The sequence below is a fragment of the Manis pentadactyla genome, chromosome 4, assembly GCF_030020395.1.
Source record: "Manis pentadactyla isolate mManPen7 chromosome 4, mManPen7.hap1, whole genome shotgun sequence".
NCBI classification, from domain to species: Eukaryota; Metazoa; Chordata; class Mammalia; order Pholidota; family Manidae; genus Manis; species Manis pentadactyla.
In genome coordinates this window covers 31,088,337-31,104,050 of record NC_080022.1, presented here as the reverse complement: position 1 = coordinate 31,104,050, position 15,714 = coordinate 31,088,337, and the positions used below count along the sequence as shown (strand labels likewise).

The 15,714-nt window shown below is 58.3% G+C and overlaps 1 protein-coding gene across 1 annotated transcript; it reads left to right on the top strand.

The window, feature by feature from the left end:
• The first annotated feature begins 496 nt into the window (after nucleotides 1-496).
• On the top strand, nucleotides 497-15,714 carry COL9A2 (collagen type IX alpha 2 chain). Its single transcript, XM_036893130.2, has 32 exons — nucleotides 497-925; nucleotides 2,158-2,232; nucleotides 3,365-3,400; nucleotides 3,514-3,576; nucleotides 4,623-4,676; nucleotides 4,795-4,830; nucleotides 4,926-4,949; nucleotides 5,283-5,336; nucleotides 5,670-5,723; nucleotides 5,829-5,876; nucleotides 6,076-6,132; nucleotides 6,213-6,266; nucleotides 6,571-6,624; nucleotides 7,017-7,070; nucleotides 7,169-7,222; nucleotides 7,334-7,387; nucleotides 8,470-8,523; nucleotides 8,953-9,006; nucleotides 9,237-9,290; nucleotides 10,168-10,212; nucleotides 10,648-10,701; nucleotides 11,248-11,301; nucleotides 11,592-11,645; nucleotides 11,729-11,800; nucleotides 12,069-12,104; nucleotides 12,218-12,262; nucleotides 12,352-12,384; nucleotides 12,461-12,607; nucleotides 12,839-12,893; nucleotides 13,221-13,409; nucleotides 14,405-14,482; nucleotides 14,939-15,714. The coding sequence occupies exons 1-32, from the start codon at nucleotides 854-856 to the stop codon at nucleotides 15,136-15,138; spliced, it is 2,067 nt and encodes a 688-aa protein (XP_036749025.2). The 5' UTR covers nucleotides 497-853; the 3' UTR covers nucleotides 15,139-15,714.

Below are 15,714 nucleotides of genomic sequence, written 5' to 3'. Positions count from 1 at the left end.
AAGGCTGAAAAATAAGGTGGAAGCCTGGAAGAGAACACTCTGAGGATAGAACGGCAAAGGGCAGGTCCCGATGCCGACGTTCTCTTGCCCGGAGGACTGAAGAGGGATCGGGCCTCACTGGTGACCTCCGGCAGACTGATCTCCTGACTGGTGCAGAAGCAGGGAGGAGGGAGGAAGGTGCCGATTAGTGGTGGGGTGCAGACAGCTCGCTAAGGAGTCAGCAGTGAAGCAAGAGGGAAGAGGCAGAGGCTGGTGCGGGTAGTTCCAGGATTGCGGATCCCGGGAGGCCTTCGGTCTGTTCAGTATGGAAGAGGCCTGATGTCTCTGGAGAGAGAGCCTGCTGTAACGTCTGCGGAACCTGAGGCCCGCTCAGTCCGGGGGCCCTGGAGGAGAGAGGATTGACCCAGCCCGGGCCTCAAAGAAACGGCGGAGGACGTGGGGCCAGTGGTGGAGCGCGGGTCCCGGGGAAGGTGCTAGGCCCTGGAGGTGAGGCTGGAGAGGCACGTCGACGGCCCTCTGCGTTCTCTTGGAGAAAATAGACCGTGGGCGCCGCCCCTCACCTCCGCAGCTCTTCGGATTACTTGGCGGGGCCTTCAGGAAGCCAGGGGCGAGGGCAGAGGGTGGGCACTGGCGGCTGGACGGAGCGGGGCGGAGCTGGGCGGAGGGCGCCGGGCTCCCCCCTCTGGTCCTCTCAGGTGACAGTCCCCGCGGGCTCCTGCCCCGCCCCGCCGCATATTCCGGAGGCCGGCCTGCCGCGTCCGAGAGCAGCTAGCTCTTGCGGCGCCCGGAGCCTCTGCCCGTCGGTGCGCGCGTGGACCCGCGCGCCCGTCCTCCCGCGAACTCGCCGCCCGCCATGGCTGCTGCGGCCGCCCGCCGCAGCCTCCTTACTCTCCTCCAGGTGCTCGGGCTCGCCCTGGCGCAGATCGTAAGTCCCGCGGCCGCTCCCGCGCCAGGGCCCAGGGTTGGGGTCCGGGGCTCAGGATCCAGCAGTCTGGAGAAACGCTCTGCCTGTCTCCCCCGCCTCGCTAGCCTGAGGCGCCGCTTCCGACAGTCCCCTCGGTAGGTGCGCACGTGGGGCGCATCCCGCGGCAGGAAAGGAGGTGGGGAGCCGGGGGAGCCAGAGGACCCTGTCCTGAGATGCTCGGCCTGGCTGGGACAGGCAGCGCGGGGCTGGAGCTGGCCCCCGGTCCTGGCAGCGCGGAGAGCCCAGGTGGCGGGGAAGACAATGGTGCCCATTCACGGGACGCCGGCGCCTCCGCCCCGCCTCCTCCCAGGGGGCGCCCACTCCAGCCAGACGAGCTCTCGCCCGGCTGCTGCCTGTCCGCCGCTCGCGCGCGCGACTCACTTCAAAGGGCCGGCTGGGGGCTTGGGGGCCTAACGCGACGGGGACGCTGTGGAAGCAGAGCTTGTGCTGTTCGGGCGCCAGCCTGGCACTTCTCGGCCTGGGGAGGGCGCGGGCACCAGGCGCGCGGGGCCCCGACCTTCATGACAGGGCCACCCTAGGGAGCACGGAGGAACGGGGCTGGGAGAGGGGTGCTCCGAGTGGGGTGAGAGAACCGGCTTCCCCTCCCGTCGCCCCGCTCTCCGAGAAGAAAGGGAAAGCTGCAGAGGAGAAAAGGCAATAGAAGAAAGAGGAGAAAGCCACAGCATGGGCGTGCTTTCCCTTCGGCTTTTACCTGCACTAGGGTGAGAGGAAGGGGCACCTGTTCACCATCCATACCTGCTGTTCATCTAATAATAGTGATGCAAGCAACCGCTCATTGAGGGCCAACCATTTGCTAGGTACCACCTTGCCTTGCTAGCATCTGTGATTTACCTGAGCCGGCAGCTTCTCCCTCTGCACCCCACCACGGCAGCGCTAGGACTGCCTGCTGCAGTGGAAGGAGTCGGGCCGACCTGGCACGGAATCCTGGCTCCACCACTTTTTGTGACCATTCTTAATCTTTCTGAGCCTGTTTGCTCAAGTGCAGAAGGGCCTCTTAAAGTATCCGCCTCACAGTTCTGAGCATTCAGTAAGATCTATGGAACGGTACACAGTAGGCTGTCAGTGAACGGGGATAGGCGGCTCGCTGCGGAGCTCGCTTATTCGCTGCTGGAACACCTCTGGGACGCGCAGCTCCCTGCCCTGTCTGAGGGCTGCACCCTGTGTGTTTTCAGAGAGGTCCGCCAGGAGAACTGGGGCCTCCGGGCCCCCCGGGGCCGCCGGGAGTGCCTGGATCCGACGGCATCGACGTGAGTCTCTAACCTGGGACGCTAGCGGGAGGGAGGACAAAGGGGTACTTTGTGCGCGCTGCGGGTGGAGAGTGGGGGCTGGGGGTTGGTGCCTGGAGACGGAGCGCCCCCTGTTGCCAGTAGCAGCAGCACCGGCCGCACCACAAGGAGCCCGTTTGTTCAGCGCAAACCTCAAACCGTCTCTGAGATGTGGAGCCCATTATAGCTGCCCTCGGACAAGGGCGCTGCTGTTCCGTCTGCCCGCCACAGCTCACAGCGATTCCTTATCCCTCTCCCCTCCTCTCCTTTCTTTTTGGGGTGGAAGACGCCTTACCCCTCGTCCTGCCCCTGGCACGTCTGGATGCTTCTTCAGGGTAGCTTACGAGCCTCGGTCAGACCGCTGACCAGCTGGAGCAAGACTCCTGTCTCTTCCCTTTGCACTTTTCTTCCCGATTTAGAAATGTTCCCTGCTCTCCCTAGTAAGCTGAAGGTTAAATACCTCATTCAGGAAGCTTCCCCCAGGAGGTCAGCTCCATGTTTACCCATCTGGACAGACTTCTATTTAACATGGCGCCCCCACCCACCAAACACAGAGGTGGGTGCCTGCCAGGCTCTCTGGCTGCTGTGGGCTCTGAAATGCCTGGAGGCCTCTGTGGGGCCGAATGTGACTCCACGGCCCCGTCTGTCCACCGCCACGGTCCTTTGTCACTGGGGAAGGAGGTCTTGGATCAGACTGAATCTGCAACCTCCATAGGCCTCCTTGTCCTTGTGCCTGCCCTGGTCCCTTGTTTCCCTGGCCCGAGGAAGAGAGCTGCTGCCTACCCAGCTCACCTCCATGTTTTTCAAAAAGCCCCATTTCCTCCCACACTTGCCCAGTCCAAGAGGCACCTGCTCTCCTGGGTAACTTGGATTCCACAACCTGCTTGTATAACTGGCACCTCACCAACATCCTAACCCCCTTGCATGTTCATATCACTCTTTGCAGCCTGGCTGGAGTTGGTCTCAATCTGTCTATAATCTTTTTGAGGGAAGCTATTCTCCTAGGACAGAGGAGAAGAGAGTGAGGAGAAAGGCATGTGGGCCAGGGCCTATGTGTGCCTGCTTGGGGTAGCAGGGACCACAGAGTGGTGTCTTACCAGCTTGTATTTTGCAGGGTGACAAGGGGCCCCCTGGAAAAGCTGGCCTTCCGGTAAGTGCTTTTCCCTCTTGGGCCTTTGACCCTTACCTTTCTCTGCCTAATATTTGACCCACCTCTATTTTTGCCCTCTTCTGGCTAATATTTGCCCCACCTCTGTTTTCAAGGGAATTAAGGGGGAGCCTGGCAAACCAGGGCCAGATGGGCCAGACGGGAAGCCTGGGATTGACGTGAGTACCTGAGTGTCAGATAGAGCAGGTGAGGGCTCCACCCACTGGTTCCCAGAGCCCAGTTTTGTCATCTTCCCTGATCTGTTCAGAGTGGGGTGGCAGGATGGAGACTACAGCTGTGAGCCCACCTCACCTTCTTAGGACTTGTGAGCTCACACCCATCCCAGGAGCATTAAATCACAGGCAAATGGGAGTCCACAGGGGATTCTGTTCATCTGCAGCAGCCAGGATTTAGTCTACATTTCTGATCTCCAAGTGTCACACTGAATACTCTGAAAGGAGCCCTTAGGCACCCTGTCCTTTCCTCTTCCCTTCCCTAGCTTGTCCCTCATAGCCCCAGGTGAATTCAGGAGAGGAACAGTATCTGGCTGATGCCACAGAGCTCAGTCAAATCTGAACTCAGGGGCCCAAAGTCACAGCTCCTGGACACAGCCAGGGCCAGGGGGACAGTCATCTGGTTGAGGTTTGCCCTTGGTCACTGAGAGGTGGGAGGAAGAAGAGGCCCCTGATGAGTTGCCTTTACTGCAGGGGCTCAAGAGGTCCCCCCAGGGTTGTGACCAGCCACCAGGGCTTCTCCAAGTTCATCCACACCCTGCAAAAATCACAAACCTCATTACCTTTCAGTAGCACATGGGTTCTCACATCCACCCAGAGAGGTTAGCATGATTAACCCACTTTGCTGATGAGAAAATGAAGGCTCAGAAAAGTTGCCAAGGGCAGATATCAAGAAAATGGCCGATCCAGACCTACATCTAGTTCTGCTAGATGCCTAAAGTGGGAGGTGTGAGGCCTGGGCTGACAAGTGGGAGGTGTGAGGCCTGGGCTGACAAGTCTCTGGGCCTTGGTTTCTCATCTTTCAAAAGAAGATAACCATCTGCCTGCCTGCCCCCCAGGGTTGCTGTGGGAACTGCAGGAAGGAAAGTGAGACATTGCAGCCCTTCATGGAGTGGGGTGGAACCACCCAGGAGAGACCTCTGGCCCCACCCTGCCCATGTATCAGGGAGTAGACCTGCCCCACACTGATCCACCTTCTCTTTCTTCCCCAGGGTCTAACTGGAGCCAAGGGGGAGCCTGGCCCCGTGGGGATCCCTGGAGTCAAGGTCAGTCGCCTGTCAGTGACTCAGTATGGGCAATCTAGGGCCAGAGTTCAGGAGTGTGGTGGAGAAGAGAAAGGACCCTGGAGACCCCGGCTCTGAGCCTCTCGCATTGCTCTTGCAGGGCCAGCCTGGGCTTCCAGGTCCCCCTGGCCTGCCAGTGAGTATAACCTGCAAGAGCTTTGAGGGACCCTTTGTGGGGGCGGGGGCTCCTGGAAGGAGCCATGAACCCAATCTCCTTTCCTTCTGTTCCAGGGCCCTGGCTTCGCTGGACCTCCTGTAAGTCCTCAGGGATGGGGCAGGGTCCCCGGGACTCTCAAGGAAGGAAGACACAGAAGGGCTTCCAGGGAACTGGTCGTCCTGGGGAGGGGCCAGCGTGCTGTAATGGTGTCAGGAATGGGCGGGCTTACCAGAGAACTCTGAGCCAGCTCACTCTGGGCCTTTCCACTGGCTCTGGGATTCTCTGGTCCTTAAAGCCAGTCTCTGCCAGTGTCTGTGGGGTTAGTTGCAAAATAAAAGTGGGGAAACAGGCTCTGGATACCTGTCCTACCTTTGTGTCTGGGGTGGACCAACCCTGCAAGGCATCCTGGTCAGTGATGGCTCTGCTCCTAGGGACCACCTGGACCTGTTGGCCTCCCTGGTGAGATTGGAATCACGGGCCCCAAGGTGAGCCCAGCCACCCCCCTGCTCACTGTGCCTCCAAGCTGGCAAGTTGGGGTGTCTCCCTAAGAGTTCCTGGGCCTGCCTCTGGCACTAGGGAACTCCCCCAGGTCTGGGGCAGAAACCCCTCCTGCTGAGCCTGCCCTGCAGTAGGGTTCTCGGGGAGGCCAAGGGCTGGGGCCATCCCCTGCCAGTCAGGCTTGATCTCCCCAAGATCCCAGATCTCTGAAGGTGACCAAGGGGCAGGGTGGACAGGGCATTGCAGGAACTGGAGGAGGGGGCAGGGGTCACCTGGGCAGAGCTGGGGAGGGGTATGATTTGGGCCCTCCTTGCTTCCAGGGGGATCCTGGACCAGATGGACCATCGGGGCCCCCAGGGCCCCCTGGCAAACCGGTAAGCATCCTCAGCCTCCTACATGGGGTAGGACAAGGGCTCTGGGCCCAAACCTGGGGCAGGGAAGGTTGGGGTCAGGATCCATCTTCATACAACTCCTTTCAGGGCCGCCCGGGAACCATCCCAGGCCTGGAAGGAAGTGCGGATTTCCTGGTGAGAGGCTGTGCTGGCCTGGGGCTCACTGGGGAGGGGCAGGTGTGGAGGTAGCTGCGGCCTGGAGGAAGGGTAGGTGGGAGATGGGGAGGGACTGCGGCAAAGAGGGTCACTCTGGTGGGTGACGGGTTGGGGAAGCACTGCCCAGCTGGTCTGGGCAGGCCCGTGACCACAGAGCCCAGTGGGGTTTTCTTTGTAGTGTCCAACCAACTGTCCAGCGGGTGTGAAGGGCCCCCAAGGGCTGCAGGGAGTGAAGGTGAGCTGCTGGCCCAAGACTGGGTGGGGGTGGAGCAGGTAGTCCAAAGGGGACCTCACCCTGAGCTCCCTTCCCTTCAGGGGCATCCTGGCAAACGCGGGGTTCTGGGAGACCCTGGGCGCCAGGGGAAGCCGGTGAGTTTGAGGGCAGAAGGCCACGGGAGGGGTGCTCACCTGCAGGGGCGGGCTGCCCCCTTCATCCCTTCCCCTTTCCCAGTGGGTCTCTGGGGACAGAGCCTTGAGTTGGGAGGCAGGAGGCCTGTGCTCTAGGTCAGGATGCCTCTGGGCAAGTCCCTTTTCCTTGCTGGGCCTCCACTTCACGGGGACTGTATGAGTTCCAGGGTCCTTCCTGCGTCCTTTTGCTGGGGTGGGGATGGTGTCTTTGGTTGCCTAAATGTCTCTCCATCTGCCTACCTGATTGCTCATTCCTGCCCCTTAGGGCTCCAAGGGAGATGTGGGTGCCTCTGGAGAGCAAGGCATCCCTGGACCACCGGTAAGGAGCACTCCCCAGGCCTCCTCCTCCTCCTGGGCGGCCTTAGTGGGAGCGTACCCCTGCTCTGGCCTCTAACCTATAAAGAGACGCCTGTGCCCAGCTGGCATGTCTCTGAGCAGGGAAAGGGAGGCTGAGGCTGACTGTCAGAGCCAGAGGGATGGGAGCCAAGGCTGCACCCCGAAAGACATGGCTGAGGCCCAGGCTTTGCCACTCTCCCTTTGAGTAACCCTGTGAGTCCCCTCCCTTCTCTGACCCTCAGTGTCCCCTCTATGAGATGGGGACTGTGCTGCCTGACTCAGAGGGGCATCATGAAGATTGGGGGTAGGGGTCAGAGAAGGTGTCATGAAGTGGGTCTTGAAATTGCCACTGCTGTTATTCTTCTGTCTTGACAGGGTCCCCAGGGTGTCAGGGGCTACCCAGGCATGGCAGGACCCAAAGGAGAGACGGTAAGTAAATATTGGGGTATCCTGCAAGAGCTGTCATGACCAGCCCCTGGCCTCTGGGGTCCAGCCAGGACTGATCTGATGCCTTTTTCTCTCGCCAGGGTCCTCACGGGTACAAAGGCATGGTGGGCTCTGTTGGCGCTGTCGGGTCTCCGGTAAGTCTGCTCCTGCTCACCCCCCATGCGCCTCTGCCAGCCTTGAGCCCCTGGAGCTGCAAAGGGGGTGCAGTTTCCATGTAACCTGGATTTGTTTGTTCTTCTTGCCAGGGTGAGGAAGGTCCCCGGGGACCACCAGGCCGAGCTGGGGGAAAGGGCGATGTGGTGAGTTCTCAGGCACCCCATGTCCAGTTAGAGCCTCTGGGGAGTACTGGGGCAGGTCATCCAAGGCTCGCGTGTGCGTGAGTGTGTGCGTGTGCACTGCTGACTCGGGTGGGGAGGAGCGTCTGTGTGCAGAGCCCGGGCAGCCCCACCAGCCCCCACTCCTCAAAGCCCTGCCTGCTGCTGATCAAATTTAGACTTTGGGAGAAGCCGTGGGATCTAGTCCCATGGTTGCTGGGGAAAGACAATGAAATTCCAGCAAATCAACCAAGGGGCTAATGGGATTTAGTTCACATCCCAGTTCTCACAACTTTTTTTTTTAATTAATAGAATTTACTTATTTTGAGCAGTTTTGAGTTTAAAGAAAAATGGGGCAGCAAGTAAACTAGTTTTTAAAAGTCATCTATTATGTAAGCTTTAAAACATACACAAAAGTCGATATAAAAGAGTGGTATAATGAACCCTCCCATATAACTCTCCCCAAAGGAACACTCCACCATACCTCATCCATTCCCCTTTTCCCCTGCCTTCCGTCACTGTTATTGCTTCCTCTGATGTTTTCAAGCAAATCCTTAACGTCATGTCATTTTGCCCCTAAATACTTCTGTATGTACCTCATAAAAATAAGAACTTCTCACAAATCATTATCATACCAACAAAATTATCAATTATCCCTTAATTATCAATTATCTCAGGTTACAAATCTGTGTTCAGTTTTTCCCAATAATCTCAGAAATTCAGAGCTCTTGTTCAAATCAAGACCCAAAGTCCACACGTTGCATTTGGTTGCTGTGTTTGGCCACATAAGGGGAGCTCGGGGCCTTGGTGGGTCTCACTGAGTTCTGGCTCGTCCCCAGCCCAGCCTGGTCCAGCCCCTCTGCTTGGTGCTGACCTCCACTCCCTCCTGCTGGGTCCAGGGCCGAAAGGGCACTCAAGGGCCCCCTTCTTCCAGCCTCTGCACAGCATGGCCTGTGCCAGAGGGACCCTGGGACCTGGAGGTCACTCTTCTCAACCATTCCTCTCTCTGAACAGCCAGACGGGGGTTCAACATCCTGACAGTGACCGCATGTCTATCTACTTTGCAGGGCAGCGAAGGTATTAGAGGACCCCAGGGAATAACAGGCCCAAAGGGAGCAACCGTAAGTGGCCCAGGCCCACCTAGACAGAGAACACAGTCCAGCCAACTCTGTCCCAGCTCCCAGAGATGAGGAGCCTGAGCTTCTCAACTGAACTCTGTGCAGGCGGGCTGGCTCTGTTGTCTCAGGAATGCCCTCTTTCTGTGCCTCAGCTTTTCCACCTGTAAATAGGGTGGTGATATAGGAGAGGTCATGGGGAGCTTGCCGCGATCGAGGACACTTGTCACCCACCCAAGGGAAGGACTGTGGTCTATCCGCTGAAATCCCCTTCCTGCTTCCACTTCCCTACCCCAATTGGCTGGTGGGCCTTCCCAAGATGACCGGACTCACTTCTACCTGCACACTGCAGCTGTCACAGAGGGACACGGGTGGGTGGCCTGCCTCTGGCCCTCTCTCCACTGTAAGTCTCTCTTTAACTTTCCTCCTGAACAGGGCCCCCCAGGCATCGATGGCAAGGACGGAACCCCAGGCACACCTGGCATGAAGGTAGGGGTGGGGGCTGCTGGTGAGACTGGGGCAAGGGTCAGGGCCCCTCTCAGTACTGCCCTGAGTTCCGTCACAGTGACCCTGGAGGCCTAGCAGCCTGGATCCTCTAGTGTGTCACTGACACATCCCTGCTTGCTGCTGGGCCTCAGTTTCTCTAGCTGCCCTGGGGTGGAAGCCAGACCCTCTGGCTAGAGCTCTGACTTGTGCCTCTGGTTCTCTGTCTCTCCTAGGGCAGTGCGGGACAGGTGGGGCGGCCAGGCCACCCAGGCCCCCAGGGCCTAGCAGTGAGTATGGGTAGAGTCACAGGGGCTGCCCCACCGGCATGTTGCTTCTCCTCAGAGAGGCCAGGCAGTCTGTTGCTCACCTCCCCACGATGGCATGAGTGGCTGATGAGATTGAAATCCACACCCAGGACTCGTGCTCTAGTTCTTGTCCCCACCCAACCCTGGCCTCATCACCGCCTCTGTGGCCTCTCGCCTGGCTTAGGCCTCATCATCTGGGCAATTGCTTCAGCTGTCTCTGGCTATTCCAGTTTTCCATGTTGGCTAAGTAGAATCTGCCCATTTCTCTGCTAAAGCACCTCGCATGGCCCTTGTTGCCTCCAGGAAAGTAATCCTATACAGTCATTCAAGAAATAGTTACTGAGTACACCGAGTGGGAGGAAAACAGTTATGAACAGGACAGCTACAATCTTTGTCCTCACAGTTCATCTTAGTATTCAAAGACCACCATAGTCTGACCCCACCCTACTCCCCATCGCCGCCAGCCACTCCCCTCCGTGTTCTCTACCTTCTCAATGCCTTGACTTGTCCACCCCCACACCTTCAGGCCTTGGCTGGTCCCTCTGCTTGGAATGCCCTCCCTCATCTCTCCGTGCCTGCTAACATTCCCTTGTGCAGATTGTGCCCCGGTATGCAGTCATGTGTCCTGTGAGCCCATGTTCCTCCTCCCCCCACGGGCCGTAAGCCCCTCTGTACCATCTCCTCTCCCACCAGGGCTTGCGGGCCAGGTACAGCAAGTTTGTGATGCCATAGCTAGGCCTTCTGCTGTTCAGTCCCACAGGGGACTTGGGGAATCTAGGCTAGGGGTGGGGGGCAAAGCAGCAGGTGCATGGGGCTCCCCCATGCCTGGGAAGAAACTGATGTCAGCTTCTTTCTACAGGGTGTGCCTGGCCAGCCTGGGACAAAAGGAGGTCCTGGAGACAAGGTGAGGTGACCCCAAGCCTGGGACAGAATTGGCTTCTTCTGAGCAAGGGAGCCTGGGGGCAGGAACCAGGGGCACAGTTTGGAGACTGCAAGGCTCCTCACCCCAGGCTTGTACTTGGCCTGGACATCATTCCCTTGGGCCTGACCTCCTCCCTCCTGCCACTCCCTGCCACCCCCACCCCCCTGCCTCCCCTCCCCTTATCCCAACAAAAACCCACCCCCTCATCTTGGCTCAGTGAAGACGGGATGATATGGCTCCAAATCCAGAGGAGAACTGAACACAGGAAAATCAGTGGAGTCCACAGGACCCGACCAAGAACATCTCTCTTCCCCAGCTCATTTAGTTCTAGAATCCGTTTAGGGCTCACTGGGCTTCTCTAACGTCATGGGCTGGACTGAGCCACCCAAATGACCTTCGAACTGTGTTTTTCTGTAGGGTGAGCCGGGCCAGCAGGGCTTCCCTGGATTCTCTGGCCCCCCTGGGAAGGAGGTAAGTATCCCCTCCACTGACACAGGGCTCTTGCTTTGGCCACCCTCCTGGGCCTGAAGACCCTGCACTCAATGCACGGGGTCTGGTGAGACTGGGGTGAAGCCCTAGGCTGGGATGTCCTGGGCTCTGCCACTGACCCACTGACCCAAGGAAGCTCCCTTCATTCTAGGCCCCTGTCTCCCTACGAACAATGCAGTGAGGGTGGGGACTGGCTCTGTCCTGAAAGGGTGTGGCCTCCCCACATGGTCACGCTGACTGGGGCTGAGAATCCAGCATTCACTCATTCATTCGATAAACATTCACCAAATACCTGCAACTGTGTGAGACACTGAGTCTACTACTCAATGATCACGTGATGACTAATTACAGTTGTGTCAGGTCCTGAGAAGGAAAAGTGCAGGGGACCTGAAGAAAAGAACAGGGGATAAGGAAAGGCCCACTGATGAAGCAAATTAGCTGAGACCCAAGGCTGGGAGGGGTTAGCCTGGTACGGAAGGGAGGGATCCACCAGACATACTGCTTACCCCCAATTTCCCTTTCCCCCAGGGAGAGCCAGGGCCTCGAGGAGAAATTGGTCCCCGGGGCATCATGGGGCAGAAGGTAAGTGCCTGGCATAGTGGACCCTCTCTGGGGGCCTTTGCAGCAGCTGGCACTACTGGACCCAGGATCTGGATCCTCTCAATGGCCAGAGCACCTGCCCAGTCCTGCCCAGCCTGTCTGAGACCTCCCCAGCCGGGGCCTCGGTTTGCTGGTCTGTGAAGTGGAGCAAAGGATCTCCATGCTGGTGACAGCAAGCATGGAGGGCACCCTGACCAAGCAGAGTCTAGGGTCTGACATGGGGAGGCTGCCCCTGCTAAAGGCCTGGGTGTGAACCTCTCTTTCCATTTCAGGGTGACCAGGGTGAGAGGGGGCCAGTGGGGCAACCAGGCCCTCAAGGACGGCAAGTAAGTGAGGCCAGCTGAGATGGGTGGTGGGGAGCATATCTGGATACCTCATTTGATTTACTACTTGTTTTTCTTCTTCTCAGGGCCCCAAGGGGGAGCAGGGGCCCCCCGGAATTCCAGGGCCCCAAGGCTTGCCAGGCATCAAGGGAGACAAGGTATCAAGTGGGGCATACCTGAGAAGGAGGCCCCAAGACCCTGGGGTGGGGGCAGGAGGTGGAGCTCAGTTAGACCCTTCCTGAGCGCTCCACATTTTCACGGAAAAGTGGCTCTCTGCGGGCACTCCCCACCCCCACCCCAGGGGACACGGGCCGTGAGTGGAGCTACAGAGGGGCTGTCGCCGGAGCTGGGGCTGGGAGGACCCAGTGGACCCAGCGTTCCCTGGACAGGGGAGTCACCAAGCCCCTGACTCTCTGCTTTCTCCAGGGCTCCCCAGGGAAGACCGGGCCCCGCGGCGGAGTGGTGAGTCCAGCGCCTCCCAGTTCCCGTCCCGAGGCGTCCCGGACAGGCTGGGGTAAGGGTGTCAGCCTCAGCGCGACAGCCTTTCGCTGCTCTGACTCGTTCTCAATTTGCAGGGCGACCCGGGGGTGGCCGGCCTCCCCGGAGAGAAGGGCGAGAAGGTGAGCGGGCTGCGTGGGGGCGGTCCGGGCAGCGGCGCGCGGGCCCCGGGGCCCCGCCAGCGCCTGACCCAGCGTCGTTGTGCCTGCAGGGCGAGGCTGGCGAGCCGGGGCCCAAGGGACAGGTGAGTGCCGTCCCAGTCACCCCCTCCTCCTGCCCCGCCTCCTCTCACCCCCATCTGCGCACACCCATCCCTGCAGCAAGGCGTCCACGGAGAACCTGGCTACCGGGGCCCCAGCGGCGATGTGGGCGCCCCAGGGGTGCAGGGCTACCCCGGGCTCCCCGGCCCTCGGGGACTGGCTGGCGACCGAGGCGTGCCCGGCCAGCCCGGGAGACAGGGCGTGGCGGTGAGTTGGCCCCGGAGATGGGGAGGGCCTGGTGGGAAACCTCCGCGGGCGCTGCCTACCCCCCAGGGCCGGGAGTTCCCAGAGGGAGCCCCGAGCCCCTGCTTCCGAGCCCCGGGGGGGAGAGGGCGGGTGTGGGCGCGGCAGAGGGGATTTCAGTCAGAGGCTGAATATACTTCACGGGAGAAATGGCAGCCAGCCAGGGGCTTCTTCCCGAAAGGCCTCTGCTTTCAGGGCCCAGATGCCAGTGACCGGCACATCGTGGACGTGGTGATGAAGATGGTGCAAGGTGAAGGGAGGGGGCAGCAGCCCCTCCTCCCGCGCCACCCGGGGCCTCGCCCCTTCAGGAGCCTCCCCCAAGGGGCCTTGCCAGGGAGGCTGGAGTCCTGGGTGCCCATTCAGCTCTACCTTCAAGGGGCGGGGGCCTTGGATACACCCCACCCTCTCTGAATCTTTGACTTGCGCCGAAAGGCCTAAGGGGGAAGTTAAATATGGGGCTTTTTTGACTATACCTAGAGACCAGGGGCTGTAGGCGTGCGCTGCCTGCCCCAGATTTGCTGGGCTGACACCCACCTCACAGACCTATCTTCCTCCCTCTCTTCCTCCTTCCCTGCAGAGCAACTGGCAGAGGTGGCTGTGAGTGCCAAGCGGGAGGCCCTAGGTGCAACTGGGGTGATGGGTCCCCCGGGACCCCCTGGGCCTCCTGGATACCCAGGCAAGCAGGGACCCCACGGGCATCCCGGCCCTCGGGGCATTCCTGGCATCGTGGGCGCCATGGGTCAGATTGGCAACACGGGGCCCAAGGGTAAGTGCTGTTCTGTGGTGGAGGTGGGGGCCCGGCCATAGGGATTTAGTCAAAGTCGGCCCAGGGGTCTCAGTGATGTGGGCCATCAGCTCAGCCTCCTGTTTTCTCTTTCACCATTCCTCTTACCAGGGTGAGGTGCAGACTTGTGCACATTCCCTCAGCCAAGTTTTTCATAAGTGTCACACGTGACTCCTGGGCTGGCTTTCTCAGTAGGAAATGGATAGAAATGAATGTAGTATTTCATAACTCAGGGCTTGGGGTTTTTTTTTTGTTTTTTTCTTTGGTATCATTAATCTACAATTACATGAAGAACATTATATTTACTAGGTTCCCTTCACCAAGTCCCCCCCACAAACCCCTTCACAGTCACTGTCCATCAGCGTAGTAAGATGCTGTAAAATCACTACTTGTCTTCTCTGTGTTGCACAGCCCTCCCCGTACTCCCCACGCACTATACGGGGGGTTTGTTTTTTTGTTTTAAGTTTTCTTGGTGGTAACCATAAGTGTCTTTCCATGTCTGTGGGAAGGGGGAGGCAGGTCGGTAAAGTAGTACAGCAGGCAGGCTCAAAAGTCACAAGACAGATGTCAACGCAATCTCTGCCACTTTCTCCTTGTGGACCTTCCACAAGTTACCTGATAATCTCCCTGGGCCTTAGATTTATCATCTGTAAGATGGGGATATCAATAGCCACAACCTCATAGCATTATTTTGAGGATTACATTTAGAGGTAATTTACACAGAGTTGGCACATAGTAAATGCTAGCTATTATTATTAGACACTTTCCTGTAATGAGCTTTAATCAGCTGTATAGTCTTCCATCCTTTTTCTGGACCTTCCTTTATTTAACCAGTTGTGCAGTCATTTCCAACTTCACCATGTAAACTAGCACAAAACAGGAATAATTGCTGTGTGAAATAAAAATTAAATAGCAACCAAATAGAAAAAAACCTTTTCCCAATTTTGAAAAACTCAGGCTCCTTTCTTTCTCCACAGGAAAACATGGAGAGAAGGGTGACCAGGGCGACGTGGGACGTGGGCATCCCGGGATGCCTGGGCCCCCAGGGATTCCAGGTAGGACCTTTGATCTGCCCAGCAGCAGTTCTGTTCCTCAGCTGAGATTAACGACCCACAGACAACTGGAGCCACAGTGAAGTTTCCATGGAAGCCTCATGCCTGGCCAACTCAGTCCTGTACATCCAGCTCTTGCATCCCTTTGGAGCACCCAGGAGCCTCTGGGTGCAGCCTGGCTGGGAACTAGGCAGCTGGGATTCTGCGACTTCCTGAGTTGCACCAAAATCTGCTTCATGGAGGGAAAGGAAGGGGCATTTGCTCCCAAGATTCACTGATTGGGAGCTGGGAGTAATGGACAATCACACGTGACTCTCTCAGAACCTCTGTGTCAGGGGCAGAATCCTTTCCTCCTGTGCTGTCCTTGGCCTCATTTTTCCTCCCTGAAAAATGGGGCTTAAGAATTCTAGGGCTGAGACAGGAGAAAGCCCTGATGTCTTGATCTTATTCCTTTCATAGGACTTCCTGGCCGGCCTGGCCAGGCAATCAATGGCAAGGACGGAGATCGAGGGGCCCCAGGGGCCCCAGGAGAGGCAGGCCGACCTGGCCTGACAGGCCCTGTGGGGCTGCCTGGCTTCTGTGAGCCTGCGGCCTGCCTTGGAGCCTCAGCCTATGCTTCTGCGCGCCTTACAGAGCCTGGATCCATCAAGGGCCCATGAATATCAGGCCAGGACAGAGCCTGGTGGGCAAGGACTAAGTCCCCTCTGGGTGGACATGGACCCCATCCCTCAGCCCAGGAAGCTTGCCTCTCCAGGGCCTTCTTTCTGGGACCCAGGAATCCTGAGGCAAAGGCAATTCTAAAATGGGGGAAGGGAGGGCATCAGAGTGAAAAGGTGAGGCCCACACAGGACCAGTGTCACTGAAGAGTCCAAGCTCCAAAAAGGATGGGGTGGCTTTCCTTCCTGGAGCACTACTCAGATGTCACCACAACAAATGTCTCCTTAATCTGCACCATCCTGTCCTTGGGAGGATGGACTGAGGTCTTTGCTGGCTCTGGACTCCATTTTCACCCCCTGGGCTTGCTGGGTGACTGGTGATGGGTGACTGCCTTGAGGTGCATCCTGAAGCCAGCCCCACTACTTCCTCCCTGCCTCCCTCCCACTGAGTATTTAAACACCCATCTCCCTTCTCTTTCTGGCATTACCCTCTCCTACTAGAGGTATTAACTCCCCCCACACCGTATCCACCCAGGCCTTACTGTAAATAAAAGCCCCTAGTGTGGGTACAAACCAGGA

Coding starts and splice junctions, on each gene's coding strand:
- COL9A2 (XM_036893130.2), top strand. CDS start 854: ATGGCTGCTGCGGCCGCCCGCCGCAGCCTCCTTACTCTCCTCCAGGTG. Junction 7,071..7,168: donor CAGGACCCAAAGGAGAGACG/GTAAGTAAATAT, acceptor TTCTCTCGCCAG/GGTCCTCACGGGTACAAAGG. Junction 13,410..14,404: donor TGGCAACACGGGGCCCAAGG/GTAAGTGCTGTT, acceptor CTTTCTCCACAG/GAAAACATGGAGAGAAGGGT.